We start from the raw sequence: 16,314 nt of genomic DNA on the forward strand, positions 1-16,314 counted from the left end.
GAACTTTGTTTTCTGCCAAACTCATGCGCTCCATCCACTTTGATTGGTCCAAACTTTGCCAAAGAGTGTAGTGAGTCAAAATGGTTGATGCTCTGAGCATCTGTGTTTATAACAATTGAAAAAGTCGCTCTAAATGCAGATATTTCTCAAATAAATGGAAAAATTACACAGCTTGGTCTGTGTAAGAGAGAGAGAAAGAGAGAGAGAGAAGAGAGAAAGACGGGGTGAGAGGGAGAGAGAGGGGGAGGGAGACGAAGATAAAGAGGGAATGTCAGGGAAAGAGGGAGAAAGAGGACAGAGAGAGAGAGGGTGGGAGAAAGAGGGATGTGAAAGGGAAAGAGTGAGAGAGAGATGGAGGGAGGAGATGAAGAGAAAGAGGAAAGTCAGGGAAAGACAGGGAAAGAGGTAGAGAGGGAAGAGGAAGAGAGAGAAAGAGCAAAGGAGTTAGTGAGAGACAGGGGGGAAGAAAGAGGGGAAAAGGAGAAAGAGGGAGAGAGAATTAGGAAAAAGTGCTAGAGAGAAAGAAGGAAAGAGGGAGTGAGAAGGTGTGAGAAAGGGGAGAAAGAGCAAGAAAGATGGAAAGACAGTGAAAGAGGGAGAGAGGGAGAGAGAGATGGGGTGAGAGGGAGAGAGAGAGAGGGAGGGGACGAAGAGATAGAGGGAAAGCCAGGGAAAGACAGCGAGACAGGGTGGGAGAAAGAGGGCTGTGAAAGAGAAAGAGAGTGAGAAAGAGATGGAGCGGAGGGGAGGGAGAGAGATGGAGTTGAGAGAGAGAGAGAGAGTAAGAGAGAGAGAGGGAGAGAGAGAGAGGGGCTGAAGAGAAAGAGGGAAAGTCATGGAAAGACAGGGAAAGAGGGGAGAGAGAGAGAGGGAGGGGGGAAGAGCAAGAAAGAGGGAAAGAGGTAGAGAGAGGGCGAGAGAGGGGAAGAAAGAGGGAGAGAGAATGAGGAAAAGAGAGTGATAGTGATAGAGAGAGAAAGGAAGAAGGAAAGAGGGAGTGAGAAGGTGAGAGAGAAAGAGAAAGAAAGATAGGGAAAGGGGGAGAGAGGGGAAAAGGAAGAAAAAAAGAGGGATTGAGAGAAGGATAGAGAGAGAGAAAGATAGAGAGGGGAGGAGGAAGAGCAAGAAAGATGAAAGACAGGGGAAGAGGCAGAGAGAAAAAGACAGAGGGGAAGAAAGAGGAGAAGAGGGAGAGAGAGGATGGGGGAAAAGCGCTAGAGAGAGAGAGGAAGAAGGAAATAGGGAGTGAGAAGGTGTGAGAGAGAAAGAGAGGGAGGGGAGGAACACCAAGAAAGATGGAAAGACAGTGAAAGAGGTAGAGAGAGGGGGAGAGAGATGGGAAAAGGAGATAGAGGGATATATATAGAGGGAAAGAGTTTGGGAGAGAGAGATTTCATTCCGTGCACACAAACGAGAAGAAAAATCCAATCTGAGATCAAGTGATAAGGGGCAGCTCCGATATGTAAAGCTGCAGGGAGTTTGGAGCGCAGGAAGCAGCGGAGGAGAGAGGAGGTCAGGAAGTTAGTGAGAGGAGGAAAAGATGGAGAGATAAGTGCTATTGCTTTTCCAGAGTCTGTGAAGAACTGGAGAAAAGTCTTAGCCAATAACAGCACAACAATTATCTTAATCGAAGACGCTGCGCCGGATTTTTACTGTGTTAAAAAACGCACAAAACAAAAAGAGTCGATTTGAAAGAGTTTGTACAGTCCAAAGGAAGAGTTTGACACAGTTTGACATCACACACACTCTCATTTTGACCGTCATCTGTACTGGGGCGAGAACAATCTACTTCATATTTTTAAATGAGGTTTAAATGGTGGAATAAATCGTAAAGGCAGAAGGAGATTATTGTTATAAGCGAACAACTTACCTTTGAGTTCTGCACCTCCAGCGTCAGGTTCTGAGGAGGAGCACTGGGAACTGCAGAGGAAAACAAACAAGGATTTACAAGGGTGAATTCTACTTATATTATTGTATTTTTTGAGCTATAAGTCGCACTTTTTCATGGTTTGTGTGGTTCCTGCGACTTATACTCAGCTGCAGCTTATATATTAATTTCACATGTTTATTATTTTCACACTGGAGCCATGAGAGGGCGCTCTAGTCTTGTGTGTCAGTATCTGCTGCTCCTGTTCCTCCTGTACCACTGTCACTTCACTCTACTGCACATGTCTCCTGCAGAAAGAGCCTCTGTCCTGCTGCAAGTCGTGAAATATGCAGTTGAAAACAGTAATCAAGCAGCAGAAAGAAAGTTTGGCGTGAGCGAGAAACTTGAGAGGAACTGAAGAAAAGAGGAAGATACTCAAACAGCTAAAAGTTAGATTTAGCTTGAGTTGGTGGAGTTGTTCAGAAGTGACACCGAGGATGAAGAATTGAATGGATTTAGTGATTTGGAGTGAGATGGAGAGTTTGGTAAACTTGTTCTGTTGTTTATGTTATAGTTTATCTGAAGAACTGTTCATATGTGACATTAACAGTCTGTTGTTCTCTCTTCTATTGTTATTACTAGAACTTGACTTTACACATGAAATGTCAGTTTCTGGTCTCTGATTTTATAAATTAAATTTCCCCCAAAAGTGCGACTTCCTGAAGTGCATATTCTCTCATTTCTAGTTCATTTGGTGGGATAATGCTTTTTGTAAATATAAATTATAGTTTAACAACCACCCAGAAGAAATTTTGTGAAGGAAAAATACATTGAAAATTACAGGAAGTGGAGAGTTCTGTGTTATTTATTCATTTATTTATTTTAAAGAAGTGGAGAATTCTGTTTCAGCAACGTTTATTCAAGAAGCACATTTTCCTGATACTTGAGCACAACAAAATAACGGGGCTTTCTTTAATTTTATTTGTTAAATAAAAAAATGAATCCCTGTGTACATTAGAGGAGTTTGGGCCCTGTGTACTGCAGTATGTGGTTGCTAGGTAACTGTTATGGGATTTCCAAGTGTGATGCCAAGATTTCTAACCAGGAAGTAACATTTGAACACTTAAAGTGTCCATCACCTGCTCGTCTCCATGGAGGCGCTTCACCTGCAAATTTTACAATGTGCTAAAACAGTGTGTGTCTATCTCTATGGAGGCAAGCAGGAGACACCAACAGATCAAGTTACAGGTCAGATCTGTGGAGCAACGAGCCTGCTCACAGTCAGGGTGACTGATTTTATTTATGAGCAATAAAAACAGTTTTTAAGATTAAAGCCTTACTGTAGAATATTCTAAGCAAGTCAATATCTCCATAGAGACAAGTGGACTGCAACAGTGCACCAAGTGTTTGATTGTGTTATTTATTTATAACACATCATGTAGTATTTATGATATGGGTTTATGGGACTAGTCTGCTTTAAGGTTATGCAGTACTCTGTGATGTATTTACAGAATACTCAATACACAAATGAAAATATATTTTGTAATGTACTCTGTTACATGGGCCAATCAGAGTAATGTATTTGTAATACTTCAAATACTTTCACATAGAGCTGAATTATATGATAGTGAAAAACAAAACATAGTATTATAAACTTTATTTTTGTTGTTATGCATTCATTTATGTTTAATTAGAGATGAAGAATTATCCATGCATGTACACATGTATTCCTTTTTATTTAGGAAAGTAACTGCATTCTGAAAAGGGGTGAGCAAAAACATCAAAATATCAATATACCGTATCGTTTCATGTATTGTAATGTATATGTATGTATGTATTATGTATTAAGTAAATTCTGACATATCTTGGTAAATTCTTTTCTTACACTGCTGCAGTTTTGTTGCTTGTTTGAAGAAAAGAAACTCTTTGTTCAACACATTTGACATTTTCACTGTTTTAATGATTAAAATGGGGGTGTTGTGACTGGACAAGAAATATGGACATCTGTACTTTTTTACTAACAATTCTTTTATTTCTATTGCTTGTTGTAATTGACCCTGTTGAGAAGGACAAGTACAATAGAAAATTCTTTGGGATTCTGACTTTATGTGCTAGAAAAAATCTAGTAGTGAACTGGGTTTCTGACCAGCCCCTCTCTAAAACTCAACGGCTCTTGGTTTTGTTTCTCTTGATTATCTAACGTGTCGCTTCATCATGAGGACAATACTTTTAAAAAGACTTGGGAACCTTTTTTGATGCTGGACTTAAGATCTCAGCTATCATGAACAGGGTATTTACGGGTGTATCTGTGTCTAATATATTCATGTTTGTATTGTTTTTATTATCATTATGTCGTTTATTTTAATTAAACTAAAAAGCAATAAATATATATGTTAAAAAAAATGGGAATGTTTCATATTAAGTTTGCATAGGAAATGGTTTAAAAAATTATTTTACTGTCATAGCCATGATTTAGTCTTTTTTTAATTGAACTGTATCGGATCGATTTGAAAAATATCGTATCGAACTGAAAATGCACTATATTGAGATATGTATCGTATCATGACCTATGTATCGTATCGGCAACTCCTTAATGATCCCCAGGCCTAATTCTGAATACCACCAATTGAAAGTAACTGTACCAGAATACATGCAAAGTGAGTATTCTGAATAAGTATTTTGGGTTCATGTACTTAGTTACTCCCAAAACTGTACAACACATACATCGATATACAGTATAACACTTAAAATATTCTGTTTAAGGTTTTAGAAGTCACAGCTACTTCCTGTATTTTGGTAAAATGAAGAGCGAGAAAAAGCAGAGCCGTGTCTTACCATCAGACAGTGTCCTCACAGTCACGTCCTCTGTGGACACTCCTGACCCGTGCTTGTTGTTGGCCACCACTCTGAAGCTGTACTCTGTGAACTTCTTCAGACCGGTCAGCGTGTGGGACTGTCCATCCACGTCTACGTCCTGAGAGACACACACAGACAAGTTTACTCTTCACTGTCAGGAGAATGTGTCCTGAAATTTGACCTGGTTTTCTAAGCCATTGTGGGATAGGGTTGTCAAAAACTGAAAATCAGATACAAATCTATTCTAGTACACACAGATATAAGACCACTCCTCTAATCCAAAAGACAGTACTACCATTTAATGTTAAAATCACATTGTGTTGTGTCTGAGGTGTTTTTATTATCATCATGATATTGGAATTAGATTTGAGTCTATTCCTAAGTATCAAAGTAGAGTTTTATTTTTTTACTCCACCCTCATTGGACTTGGGAGGTTTTACAGCAAGGTCCAATATTACTGTAGTTTTCGGACTATAAATCACACTTTTTTCATGGTTTGGGTGGTTCTTGTGACTTACACTCAGGTGCGACTAACTCTACATATCAAAACATATAATTTCACATGTCTGTCATTTTCACACTGAGAGGGCACTCTAGTCTTGTGTGTGAGTATCTGTTGCTCCTGTTCCTCCTGTACCACTGTCACTTCACTCTACTGCACATGTCTCCTGCAGAAAGAGCCTCTGTCCTGCTGCAAGTCGTGAAATATGCAGCCAAAAACGATAATCGAGCAGCAGAAAGAAAGTTTGGAGTGAGCAAGAAACTTGAGAGGGACTGAAGAAAAACGGAGGATATTTAAACAGAAATGAAGAAAACAAAAAAAACTCATCAAGGGCTAAAAGCTAGTTTTAGCTTGAGTTGGTGGAGTTGTTCAGAAGTGACACCGAGGATGAAGAATTGAATGGATTTAGTGATTTGGAGTGAGATGGAGAGTTTGGTAAACTTGTTCTGTTCTGTTGTTTATGGTGTATTTATCTGAAGAACTGTTCATATGTGACGTTAACAGTCTGTTGTTCTCTCTTCTATTGCTTTTACTAGAACTTGACTTTACACAGGAAATGTCGGTTCCTGGTCTCTGATTTTGTAAAATAAATTTCCCCCAAAAATGCGATTTATAGTCCGGTGCGACTTATAGTCCAGAAAATATGGTAAGTAACTTGAAGTGCGTATTCTCTCATTTCTAGATAATTTGGGGGGATATACTTATGGTGCAACTTATACTCCTGAGCTATTTAATAGTCCGGAAAATATGGTACACACAATTGATTCTTGTGAGTTTTAAGTCATGTTATAATATTGGCATTTCCTCAAGAACATACTTCCACCTTGTGATGTCATGGAGTGGTAGTTTTCAAGTGAACAGAGACAGAGTTAACATTTTACCTTGAGTTCAGAAGAGATTAAACATGCAGGGTTTGTGTATGAAACAACCCAACTCCGGGTCTGTTTGTGGTGAGGTGACATCATAAGAGGAATACGGACTCTTTAACCCAGGACCTTGATGCTACGGGGCAATACTCTGAATCACAAGGGCATCTCTTTAAGCTCTGGACACATCTGATCATATCTTGTAATACTGCTGAACAGAGTAGTGTGGATTTTGTTGAGCTGTTCCACTGTGTCAGAGTAGACCTCCTTACAGCACTTAGCATTCCGAGCCCTCCTGCTGACATTTACAGAGATCTGTCAGGAAATGTGTTCGGAGCCAATCAGAGCCCTGGACTGCGATCATGTGATCAGCTTTAAAGGTCCTCTTCTATGCATTATTCAGGACTTTTTAGACACTACTTCAGGACACATAAGCGTTAACGTTTTTGGAGCAATGGTGAATCTGACCGGGCTCCCTACAGTTCAGAGGCAAATGTTTAAAGGGCCCAGATTATTTCTCTGATCTATGTTAGAATGTAGTTTCCTCATCACATAAAGACCTGCAGTTGTGTTTTGTTTTATTCACACATGTTTAACACACAAACCATGCAGATTTAGGCATATTCTTCTCTCAAATTGAAAACTATGTTGTCTCCACCTGGTGATGTCATGTGGTGATACAGGAAGTGCTCCTCTGTGTTTTTAAGATACATAAAACTTCACTAGAATCATTTTGATCATTCCAGCCCATAAATATGCAAATCTCTATTGAACTAAAGGTAGAATGTAGCTGTTAACCTAGTTGAAAACTACAGCCTCATGACATCACAAGGTGGGACAGAGCGTTTTTTAGCTTTGGAGATGTAGACAGACTAATAATAAAGGATTTCACAAACATCTAAACAACATTTTAACATGGCTTAAAACTCACAGAAGTCAACTTTGCTTGAATTTCCCTCAGAATCAATAAAGCACCTCTGTCTCACTCTCTCTCTCTCTTTGCATAATCCACTAGAACATTAACTTTGTTGTACTTTGAATACACTTAATAACATCTAACTAACTGCTAATTTACCTAAGTGGTTAATTCAATGTTAATCAGAATGTATTTAATTCTTTCCAATTAATGAACTCCTTATTACTGCTTATTAGAATGATGTTAAAGAGTAAGAGGTATTACGCAAAATCTTTTTTTTGTGCTTTCTACCATGTTCTAATGCTGTTCCTTTATTAAAACAAATTTGTGTATACTTTTGTATCATGTTTTGTATATTTATGGAGAACTGTCATGTGGAAGCATGGGTGATGTAGGCTTGTGGGTGGAGCATTGGACAGAATCTTACAGCTAAGGACGGTTTGAATAGGAGGAATCACTAAAATACTTCAACAAGCCACAGAGGCAGGAGAGGCAGAATCATGGGGCTTTTCTCTCACTGCAATAAGGCCAAACAAGTTTACCTCAGCGGCTGTGATCAGGAGGACGCGTCTGTCGTCACTATGAGATCAGACCTCAAAATATTGTTCTGCTGATCTAATAAGAGCTGCTAAATAAAACAGCAGGCATAGAACATCCTGCTGGATCAAACATGACTGATACAGATGCAGTTGTAGTAGACCAATATACAAGATACAACAACTGCAATTAACATGTTAAAACATTATTTTGTTATATGTCCATGACAGATTTTTTTGTTAAAACCATGTGCTTGGCCTGGCTTTTTGTGGAAATTCAACCTAAACTGACTTGTGTAAGAAATAATCACTGCTGGGCTGCCTCAAGTGTACGACACAACACTCAAGTCAAACACACAGTCACAACAAGTTTATTATAGTTTCAGAATATTTTGACTGAACATTAACTCATGTAGTCGTGTTCAAATAAGCGTAGGTTTAGTATGATGACATAATCCCAATCTTTAAACTGGCCATTGTTGTGTTGTCTGTAGAGTGACTGTTGTTGTGTTGTCTGTAGAGTGACTGTTGGTGTGTTGTCTGTAGAGTGACTGTTGTTGTGTTGTCTGTAGAGTGACTGTTGTTGTGTTGTCTGTAGAGTGACTGTTGTTGTGTTGTCTGTAGAGTGACTGTTGGTGTGTTGTCTGTAGAGTGACTGTTGTTGTGTTGTCTGTAGAGTGACTGTTGGTGTGTTGTCTGTAGAGTGACTGTTGTTGTGTTGTCTGTAGAGTGACTGTTGGTGTGTTGTCTGTAGAGTGACTGTTGTTGTGTTGTCTGTAGAGTGCCTGTTGTGTACCTGCTCGGAGCCGCCGCTGCCGTCGCTGTAGTACACTCTGTAGTTGAGGATGTCTCCGTTGCCGGTGAGAGGTTTGTCCCAGCTCAGAGTGACAGAGGAGGGGGAGTTGGACACGGCCTGCAGGTTTGGAGCAGGACCAGGCACTTGGACTGGAGGAAGAGGAAAAAAAGACATTGTAACTTGGGACAATATTAGTTAACAGAAAATTATTGAAGAACATAAATGATGAAATCATCACCAAAGCTTTCATCTGGACACTTGTGCAGCCCATAGAACTAAGACTGGTATGATAAAGCAACATTGAGGTATACTTTAAATCCATGTAGTACACCTTTGGTACCACTTACACTGTGATTCTGCAGCTAAAGCCTTACTCTTTGTCCTGAGCACCTGAGCAGGTGGTGTTGGACTGACCACACACACACTCCCTGTGTGCAGGTGCACGGGGGGACAGGGGGACAGGTGTGGTCAGTCTGTCCCCACAGCAGCAGAGCTCACACAGAAACACACTGGTCCACACTAACCCGCACTTTAAGGCATCAGGGCAGAGACACGCACAGACAATTTTAGGACCAGGTGCTCAACCAAGAATACAAGAGCATTTTTCAATCATGATGGAAAGATTTATGGAAAGAAAATATGACTTTGCTTCTTGAGACATTCGTTTTAGAGGTTCTCCTGCTGAGCTTTAGCAGCAGAGCTTTGTGCATATGTGAATATGAGCTGAGGGGTTTGGGACTGTGAACAACAGAACAGAAATGAGAGACAGAGCAAAGGAGCATGTTGGGGGAGAGAGGGGGGGCTCCTTCTTTGCTGTGCAAAAATATACAAGTGCTATTGAATGTCATCCACTCTCTTGTTAATAACACCATGAATAAGAGGCTGGCTGCCAAAAAATAAAAACAGGCTAAAAGCTCAGGTGGTGCAGAACATCAGATATGTTTCAACATGTGGCCTTTGGTGAAAAAAGCTTTTCCTCATTTATGAGATTCATGTGTTTACATTGCACATGTCCATAAAATGTTAGCAAATGCACGTGATTCTTGTATTAGATTAGCAGGTGGGATTTCAGTCTTCTCCCATATTATCCTAGACATATAAGCATGTGTTTTTAATATGCACTGGGAACTGAAGTTTGATTCAAAAAACAACCAATTCCAAACCAGCATGCAAACACGACCATCCCCACTGATACTGTGTGTGTGTGAAGAGTGTGCCCTCTGATCAAGGACACATGTGGAGACCTAGAGGACGTGGAGTGGCCTAGGGAGGATGTGTGGAGTGTCCTACATAGTGACAGTGATGGAGCACTATGAGGCCAGACAGAGCAGGGAGATCCCTGCAGTTTAAACGCACTTTCCATGAGAGCGGCAGACAGCAGGCCTCCCTCTTCATGTAAACAAAAGAGATGCTAAAACAGCACTGTTGTCCTGCTCGTGTGTGTGTCCTTGAGTTTAAACAGCTAATGAGATGCTCTAAATCATCAGAACAAAGAGAGGGGACAGAAATGGGGCACAATCAGGCCTGGTTAGTGGGGCGGGGCAGTCTGAGGAGGCACGGGTGGAAATGAATGGAAAACGTTTAATTTTGTCTCATTTTGTTCCTGAAAATTAAGACGACAGGTGGAGGTTTGGAGTAAGTAGGAGGGGTTATTAGGCTTTTAGTCTGCACTCTTCTCCCTCATTTAATCTCTCTCTTTTTTAATTTTATGATGATGATTTACGTTTTGATTTGTTTGTATTGTGTTTTGAATGTATTTCTTATTCTGTAAGGCACTTTGAATTAATTTGTGTATGAATTGTGCTGTACAAATAAACCTTGCCTTACTCAATGAATAAAGAACCCCCAAATACACTTTGAACAACACCAAGGATACATCATAAAATACTTGAATTTGAAGTACAGCACTTGAATGGGAGAACTTTGGGAGTACCTGGTACCACAGTGGAACAGCAGAGGCATGAAAGTGGTCTATGTGTGATATATAAGACTATAAGACTAACACATTGTGCATTATCATTATTATTATTATTGTGTAACTTCATTGGTAGTGTGTGTGTGTCTGTGTGTCTGTGTGTCTGTGTGTGTGTGTGTCTGTGTGTGTGCCACCTCGTCTCCATGGAAATGTTAACGCTTTATTTACTTTCTTTGATAAATTAGATCAAGATGAGCTCAGGGCTGGACTGCTTTGCTAAAGAGCACTATGTCCAGCTTGTTTTAGACCACATCCTGGGTCTTGGCTCTGGTTGCTATGGCTACAAAAAACACAGTTCAAACTGCCCCACCCACACAGTACCCCCCAAGTGGAAAAACAGCAGTGTGCGTCCAAGCAGCCTGAGAGTGAATGTGTACAGTGTGCAGTGATGCAGGTGGTCTGTGCTCTCCACAGGCTCGTCTCTGTGGCAGCTCCATGTGTTTATGTCAGAACATGTTAGTAATGCAGATCACAGCACGTCCCGGCAGCACGGGCACTTTGGATGTTTACATCTTGGAAAGTTTGAATTATATTCTATGTATAGGTTTAAAAGCTTACGTAAAACTCTGTGCTCCAAGTTAGAGAAACTATAGACTCTTTAAATGGCTCTTGTGTTCTACTCAAAAAAATCTGGAATGGTTAATAATGTGTTCACTTTTTAGATTTTGAGATCACCATCAGATATTGGGCAGGAGCCTCTGTGGGAGATTCAGTGTTTTTGTAAGAAATATCTTTGAGAACCAGAACATATATACACTGATAATCTGTGTTAGGATAGATTATTACTGCATTATTTATATATTTGAAACAGTATGATATTAAAGGTGCACTGTGTAACTTTTCTGGAAAGGCTCCTCAACCTTGTCTCCATGGAGATCTTAAAGCTTTGGTTTACATTGTCAACAGTGGCCACGTTTACATGATGTTTTTTTTTTTTTATTACGAATTAATTGTTCTGAATTCAAATATTCTCCTTCGAGTTTACATGGAAATAATAATTCTGAATTGAGGTTTACATGGAAAACATGTTAAACTGCCTGTATTTAAGTCCTCTCAGCGTCTGGGGGTGGAGAAGTGTTCTGATTGGACAGGGACACCAACGTATTTACGTCATCTCAGTTTGTCGTTATGCCACAGACACAAACATGATCCAAACTATTTCCGCAGTCGTTCTGATAATAATTGTGCAGCAGCTGGAGAATTGTCTCATCACACTTTACGTCTGTGAGCTGAGGAGGAGAAGGGAAGAGTGTCGGAGAAGGAGGAAGAAGATAAACTGAGTGTGAGGCTGCTCTACCTCAGCCCACTCCCACATCCCGCTCACAAATCCAAAGAGACGTGGAGGAAAGTCCCAAGCCAGGACTGGTGGAGCTGGATAATCAGGATCACGTCAGAAGGGCGACACAACGAGCATGCACAGAACCACCGACCACCGTATTTTTATGAAGAATAAACTTTTACATGATCGAAGAAAAAATTAATTTGGTTTAAAACCGGAATAAACTAACCACTTACTTCGGAATTAAGTTCAGAATTCTGAATAATCATTTTCATTAAGAATTAAGTGTGTAAATGGTCTTTTAAAAGCGGAATTCATTTTTATTAAGGATTAAATTATTTTTATTCGGAATTAAAGCGCTCATGTAAACGTGGCAATTGTGATATTAAACCAATCTGTCTTGCATTTATTTAACTACAAGTTGTTCACTGCTCAAAAAATATAAAAAATATATGTAATTTGGGCATAGTGTGGAACATTCTAGGCACATCTCCATGGAGACAAGCAGGTGACTAACCTTCCACTGCATAAAGTACACAGAACAAAACTAAAGCTAGAAATCAGCTGTAAGTCAAATGCTTTTTTCTCCATGGAGATGTTATTTCTTTGTCTAGAATGTTTCACAGTATGGCATTAAACCTTTATATCTTCATGGAGATCAAACCAGATCAAGTTATAGGTCAGATCTATGGAAAGGTGACCTTGTTTACAATCAGAATGTTGTTTTTCTAGGTGTTTTTGAGCTATAAAACCACCTGTAATTGAAAAAACATAAGGTAGAGCTGTTTAATGTCATACTGTGGAACATTCCAGACAGAGCAATGACATCTCCATAGAAACAAGCAGGTGACGGACCCCCAACCAGAAGTTACACAGTGCACCTTTATTAAGTGACCATAAACAAATCAGAGTTCTGCCATGTTTTAGACAGAAATTCCTTGGTAAATCTTGCGTGTCCTAACCTCGTGTGTTCTATCAAGTGTGTACTCTTTTGCTCTACTTGTAAAGAGGAAATCCTTTGTCCTTCCTCTGAGGTGCCAGTATTGTCCAGATGCCCTACCTTCAGCTTGGGTGGCCACCTTGAGCGCGGCGCTGCTCTCCCCGGGCCCGTGCATGTTGTGTCCCACCACCCTGAAGCGGTACTTGGTGTCGGGCAGCAGGCTCTGGATGGTCACCTGCAGCTCCCCGGGGCGACTGCAGTTCACCACTCGCTCCCTAGAGGGCGCACACACACAAAAGAAGGTCAGAGTCTGGAGTCTATTTAAAATCATCTATCAACTGAACAAGAGTGATTACAGAACTTAACTAGGTCTGTAAAGCGGCTATACTAAAGCGGCACTATTTTCTGAGCTGTTATGTTTTGTCCTCATCACAAACAGACCTGGAGTTGTGTTTTGTTTCATTCATACATTTTCAGTACACAAATCCTGTGTATTTAGACTGAGCTCTTTTCTCAAACTGATTCATTTATTTGGGTCGCAGGTTTATTCTGACATTATTCCACATATTTAACACACACAGACTGAAAAGGTGTTTGCTGAAGCTTGAGCTTTTTCTGCCTTTATCCTTTATTCCTTTTTCATAGCACCAATTCATCTTCATAAATACCGGTACAGTGAGAAGAAACAAACAAATCAATAATATACTAAGTACTAAAGCACAAACTAAACATCATAATTCATACATCTGCCATAAACTTCTTTATAAAATGGAACAGAGGTGCACAGTTTTAGGTTTTCTGTACAGTTCTTTCAGAGCTCCACCTCTCTAACAGATACACAAAATTTCATGTTTGTTCTGATTTTGTTTTTGATAAACGTGGCTGTACCACTGAGCTCAGATTGCCTATTTCAGATTTTGAACATGTTCTCTAATGATTTTGACAAGAGATTGTTGTTTACTTTGAACATGATTTTCAAAAAGTAAAGGTCGACTAAATCGCAAAATGTCAGAGTTTGATGGTTTATAAATAAAACATTGGTTGGTTCATTATAAGTTGATAATGTGATGCTTTTATTGCCTTTTTTGCAGGTAAAGTTTGGATTTGTGTTGGTCTTACATGCATTGCCCCAAATCTCAATATAATAGGTTATGTAGGGCATTCATTTAGGATCAATCTATATTTATGTATTAGGGATGTAACAATAACCAAAATACCGTGATATTGTATCATCAAAAGTTGACGGGCATCTCAATATATCGAAATTAATAGTTATGTGTACTATAGCTAAAAAAAAAAACTTAGCGAGAACTACATAGACCATGATCCTCTGCTCTGTTTCAATGCAAACTACAACTATGAAGAAATAAGTGTTAATAAGCACTTTTTAATCTTAATTCTTCGGAATATGGCAGAACCAAAGTCAATGCTTTTAAAAAATATCCAGTTAAGCCTCTATAAAATATTGCAATAAATATCGTACCCTGAGACACATGTTGAGAAAATATCGTACCGAGAGATTTGGATATCATTACATCACTAATATTTACATAGAATTGCTGTTACATTGGATAATTTATTTATAATTTTATGTATATGTGATTTCCAGTTTGCTGAAAACTAAAACACTCTGTTCATTCTTGTGATGTCATCAAATGGTATATAGGAAATGCTCCACTGTGTTTTTAGAATCATTTGGATCATGTCAGCCCAGGATATGGCAAATTTAGAACAGTTTTAGTCTCATTAAAACGGCTTCACTCAGACTTTCTACGGACATTCAGCTGCACAAAAGCAAAAATATTCAAAAGATAAAACCAATTTACAGTGATTTTCTTGAGTACTGAAAAAAAAAAGCTAAAATAAAGCAGGCTAAAAATAACTTCACTTTAAAACTACCACTTGACATCACAACACGAAAGAGCATTTTGATCTTTGGGGATACAGATATAAAAATACAGGATTACTCAAACACGTGTGAATGAAACACAACTCCAGGTCTGTTTTTAATCCATGTATCATATGTTTTTCAAAATAAAACCAAAAATAAGAAAACGAAAAAAGTATTTTCTTCATTATTTGTCTCCAAAACCAAAATGAAAAAACAGATAGCGATTCTTTTTTTCAGTTTTCGATTTTGTGTTTAAATGAAAATAAAATGAAAAAAATCCATGACTTAAACTGCAATGCCAGACTAAACCATGATTAAACCAGGACTAAACCGGTCTCAGTCCCGGTCTCAGTCCCGGTCTCAGTCCCGGTCTCAGTCCCGGTCTCAGTCCCGGTCTCAGTCCCGGTCTCAGTCCCGGTCTCAGTCCCGGTCTCAGTCCCGGTCTCAGTCCTAATCAACCGACAATCTATGTGGATGCACCTCTCAGTTCAGTCTTGGCCTAGTCCTGTTTTAGTTCAGTTCTGGTTCAATCCTGGGATCAGTCCTGGTTCAGTCCCGGTTTAGACCTGGTCTAGTCGTGGTCTAGTCCGTATGCAGCGAAAAGTCGTGCTTCACAGTTTAAGTCACAGAAACGGGAAACTCATTTTCATTTTGGTTTTGGAGACAAATAATGAAGAAATTTTGAAAAACGAATGACACACAGACTGTTTTTGAAGAGGTACCAGCATTGTAACATGGCTAAACGCTCACATGAGCCTGTTTTGTGTAATTTAAAGACCTTTAAACTAGATTGTCATGGATTAAGTCAGTGCATTAATATCCCGTTTTAATACAACACCATTTAACAGACTACACAAGTCAGCATACTTTACTCAACGCTAATAAAACACAAGATCAGGGTTTGTTAATGGTTCCAAACTTCCCCCGTGAGTTATTTTCGGTTTAATGACAGATTACAGTTCGCAAACTAGAGCTTGCACGTAGCCCGCTGCGAACAGGGGAAACTGGGGCATTAACTGTGCTAATTTACTTGGTAATTATGTTAAGTGCGAACCCCCCACCACTCGGAAATGTTGCAAAACAATGTGACCGCAGTTAAAGCATGAGGCCTGAGCTAAACTTATCCAAACTATCGGGAGGTATTCGAGATCAGAAAGCCAAGTTAAGGTAAGGCGTAGATAAAAGGACGTTTAAGACGCGATCACAAATGCAAATCTTGTCTTTCACATGTGGGGCCCATTTAGCGGCTAATTACCTGTGCAGCGGCTAATTGTCAGATGATTTATAGCGTCATGTGGTGTGTCCTTTTTGTGATCGCAGGACCACACACAGAGAGCACACTGAGCACACTCCTGCCACTTTTAGGGCTGGCAGAAATACGGAAAATCAGATACTAATCGATACTAAAACTATAATCAACACTAGATACTTGTTTGAGCAAGCATCGATACTAAAAAGTCATATTGACAGGACAGAAATGAAACTTTCCTGAACCTTTAGAATGATTTTGAGCTGTATCAAAACAAGTATGAGAGCACATAGACTAGTATACACCCATGGACCTGGTTTAGACCTGGTTTAGACCTGGTTTAGACCTGGTTTAGACCTGGTTTAGACCTGGTTTAGACCTGGTTTAGACCTGGTTTAGACCTGGACCACTCTGGAACCTACCTGGACCACTGAGGGATTACACTGCTATAAGGCCACAAGGGAATAGTACTACCATTATTGCTGAAAATCACATTCTATTGTCTAAATAAAGAGTTTTTTAAAGGTTACACAAAATTGACTCTCATGAGTTTTAATGTTATAATTTTGTTCTGTCCTCAAAGACAGACCTGTGTTGTTGTGTTTTGTTTCATTCACACATGTTACATATTACTCTGTACA

General features: G+C 39.5%; 1 protein-coding gene across 1 annotated transcript in view; it reads right to left on the minus strand.

Annotated features, from left to right (window-relative positions):
• Window positions 1-16,314, minus strand: part of neo1a (neogenin 1a) — a 417,022-nt gene that overhangs the window by 59,230 nt on the left and 341,478 nt on the right. Inside the window, 4 exon segments of the mRNA XM_055154744.1 lie at window positions 1,871-1,920; window positions 4,703-4,841; window positions 8,340-8,488; window positions 12,654-12,808. Coding sequence (XP_055010719.1) covers window positions 1,871-1,920; window positions 4,703-4,841; window positions 8,340-8,488; window positions 12,654-12,808 — 493 coding nt within the window.

The sequence above is a fragment of the Boleophthalmus pectinirostris genome, unplaced genomic scaffold, assembly GCF_026225935.1.
Source record: "Boleophthalmus pectinirostris isolate CB_2022bp ecotype Guang Dong unplaced genomic scaffold, ASM2622593v1 HiC_scaffold_19, whole genome shotgun sequence".
Lineage (NCBI taxonomy): Eukaryota > Metazoa > Chordata > Actinopteri > Gobiiformes > Gobiidae > Boleophthalmus > Boleophthalmus pectinirostris.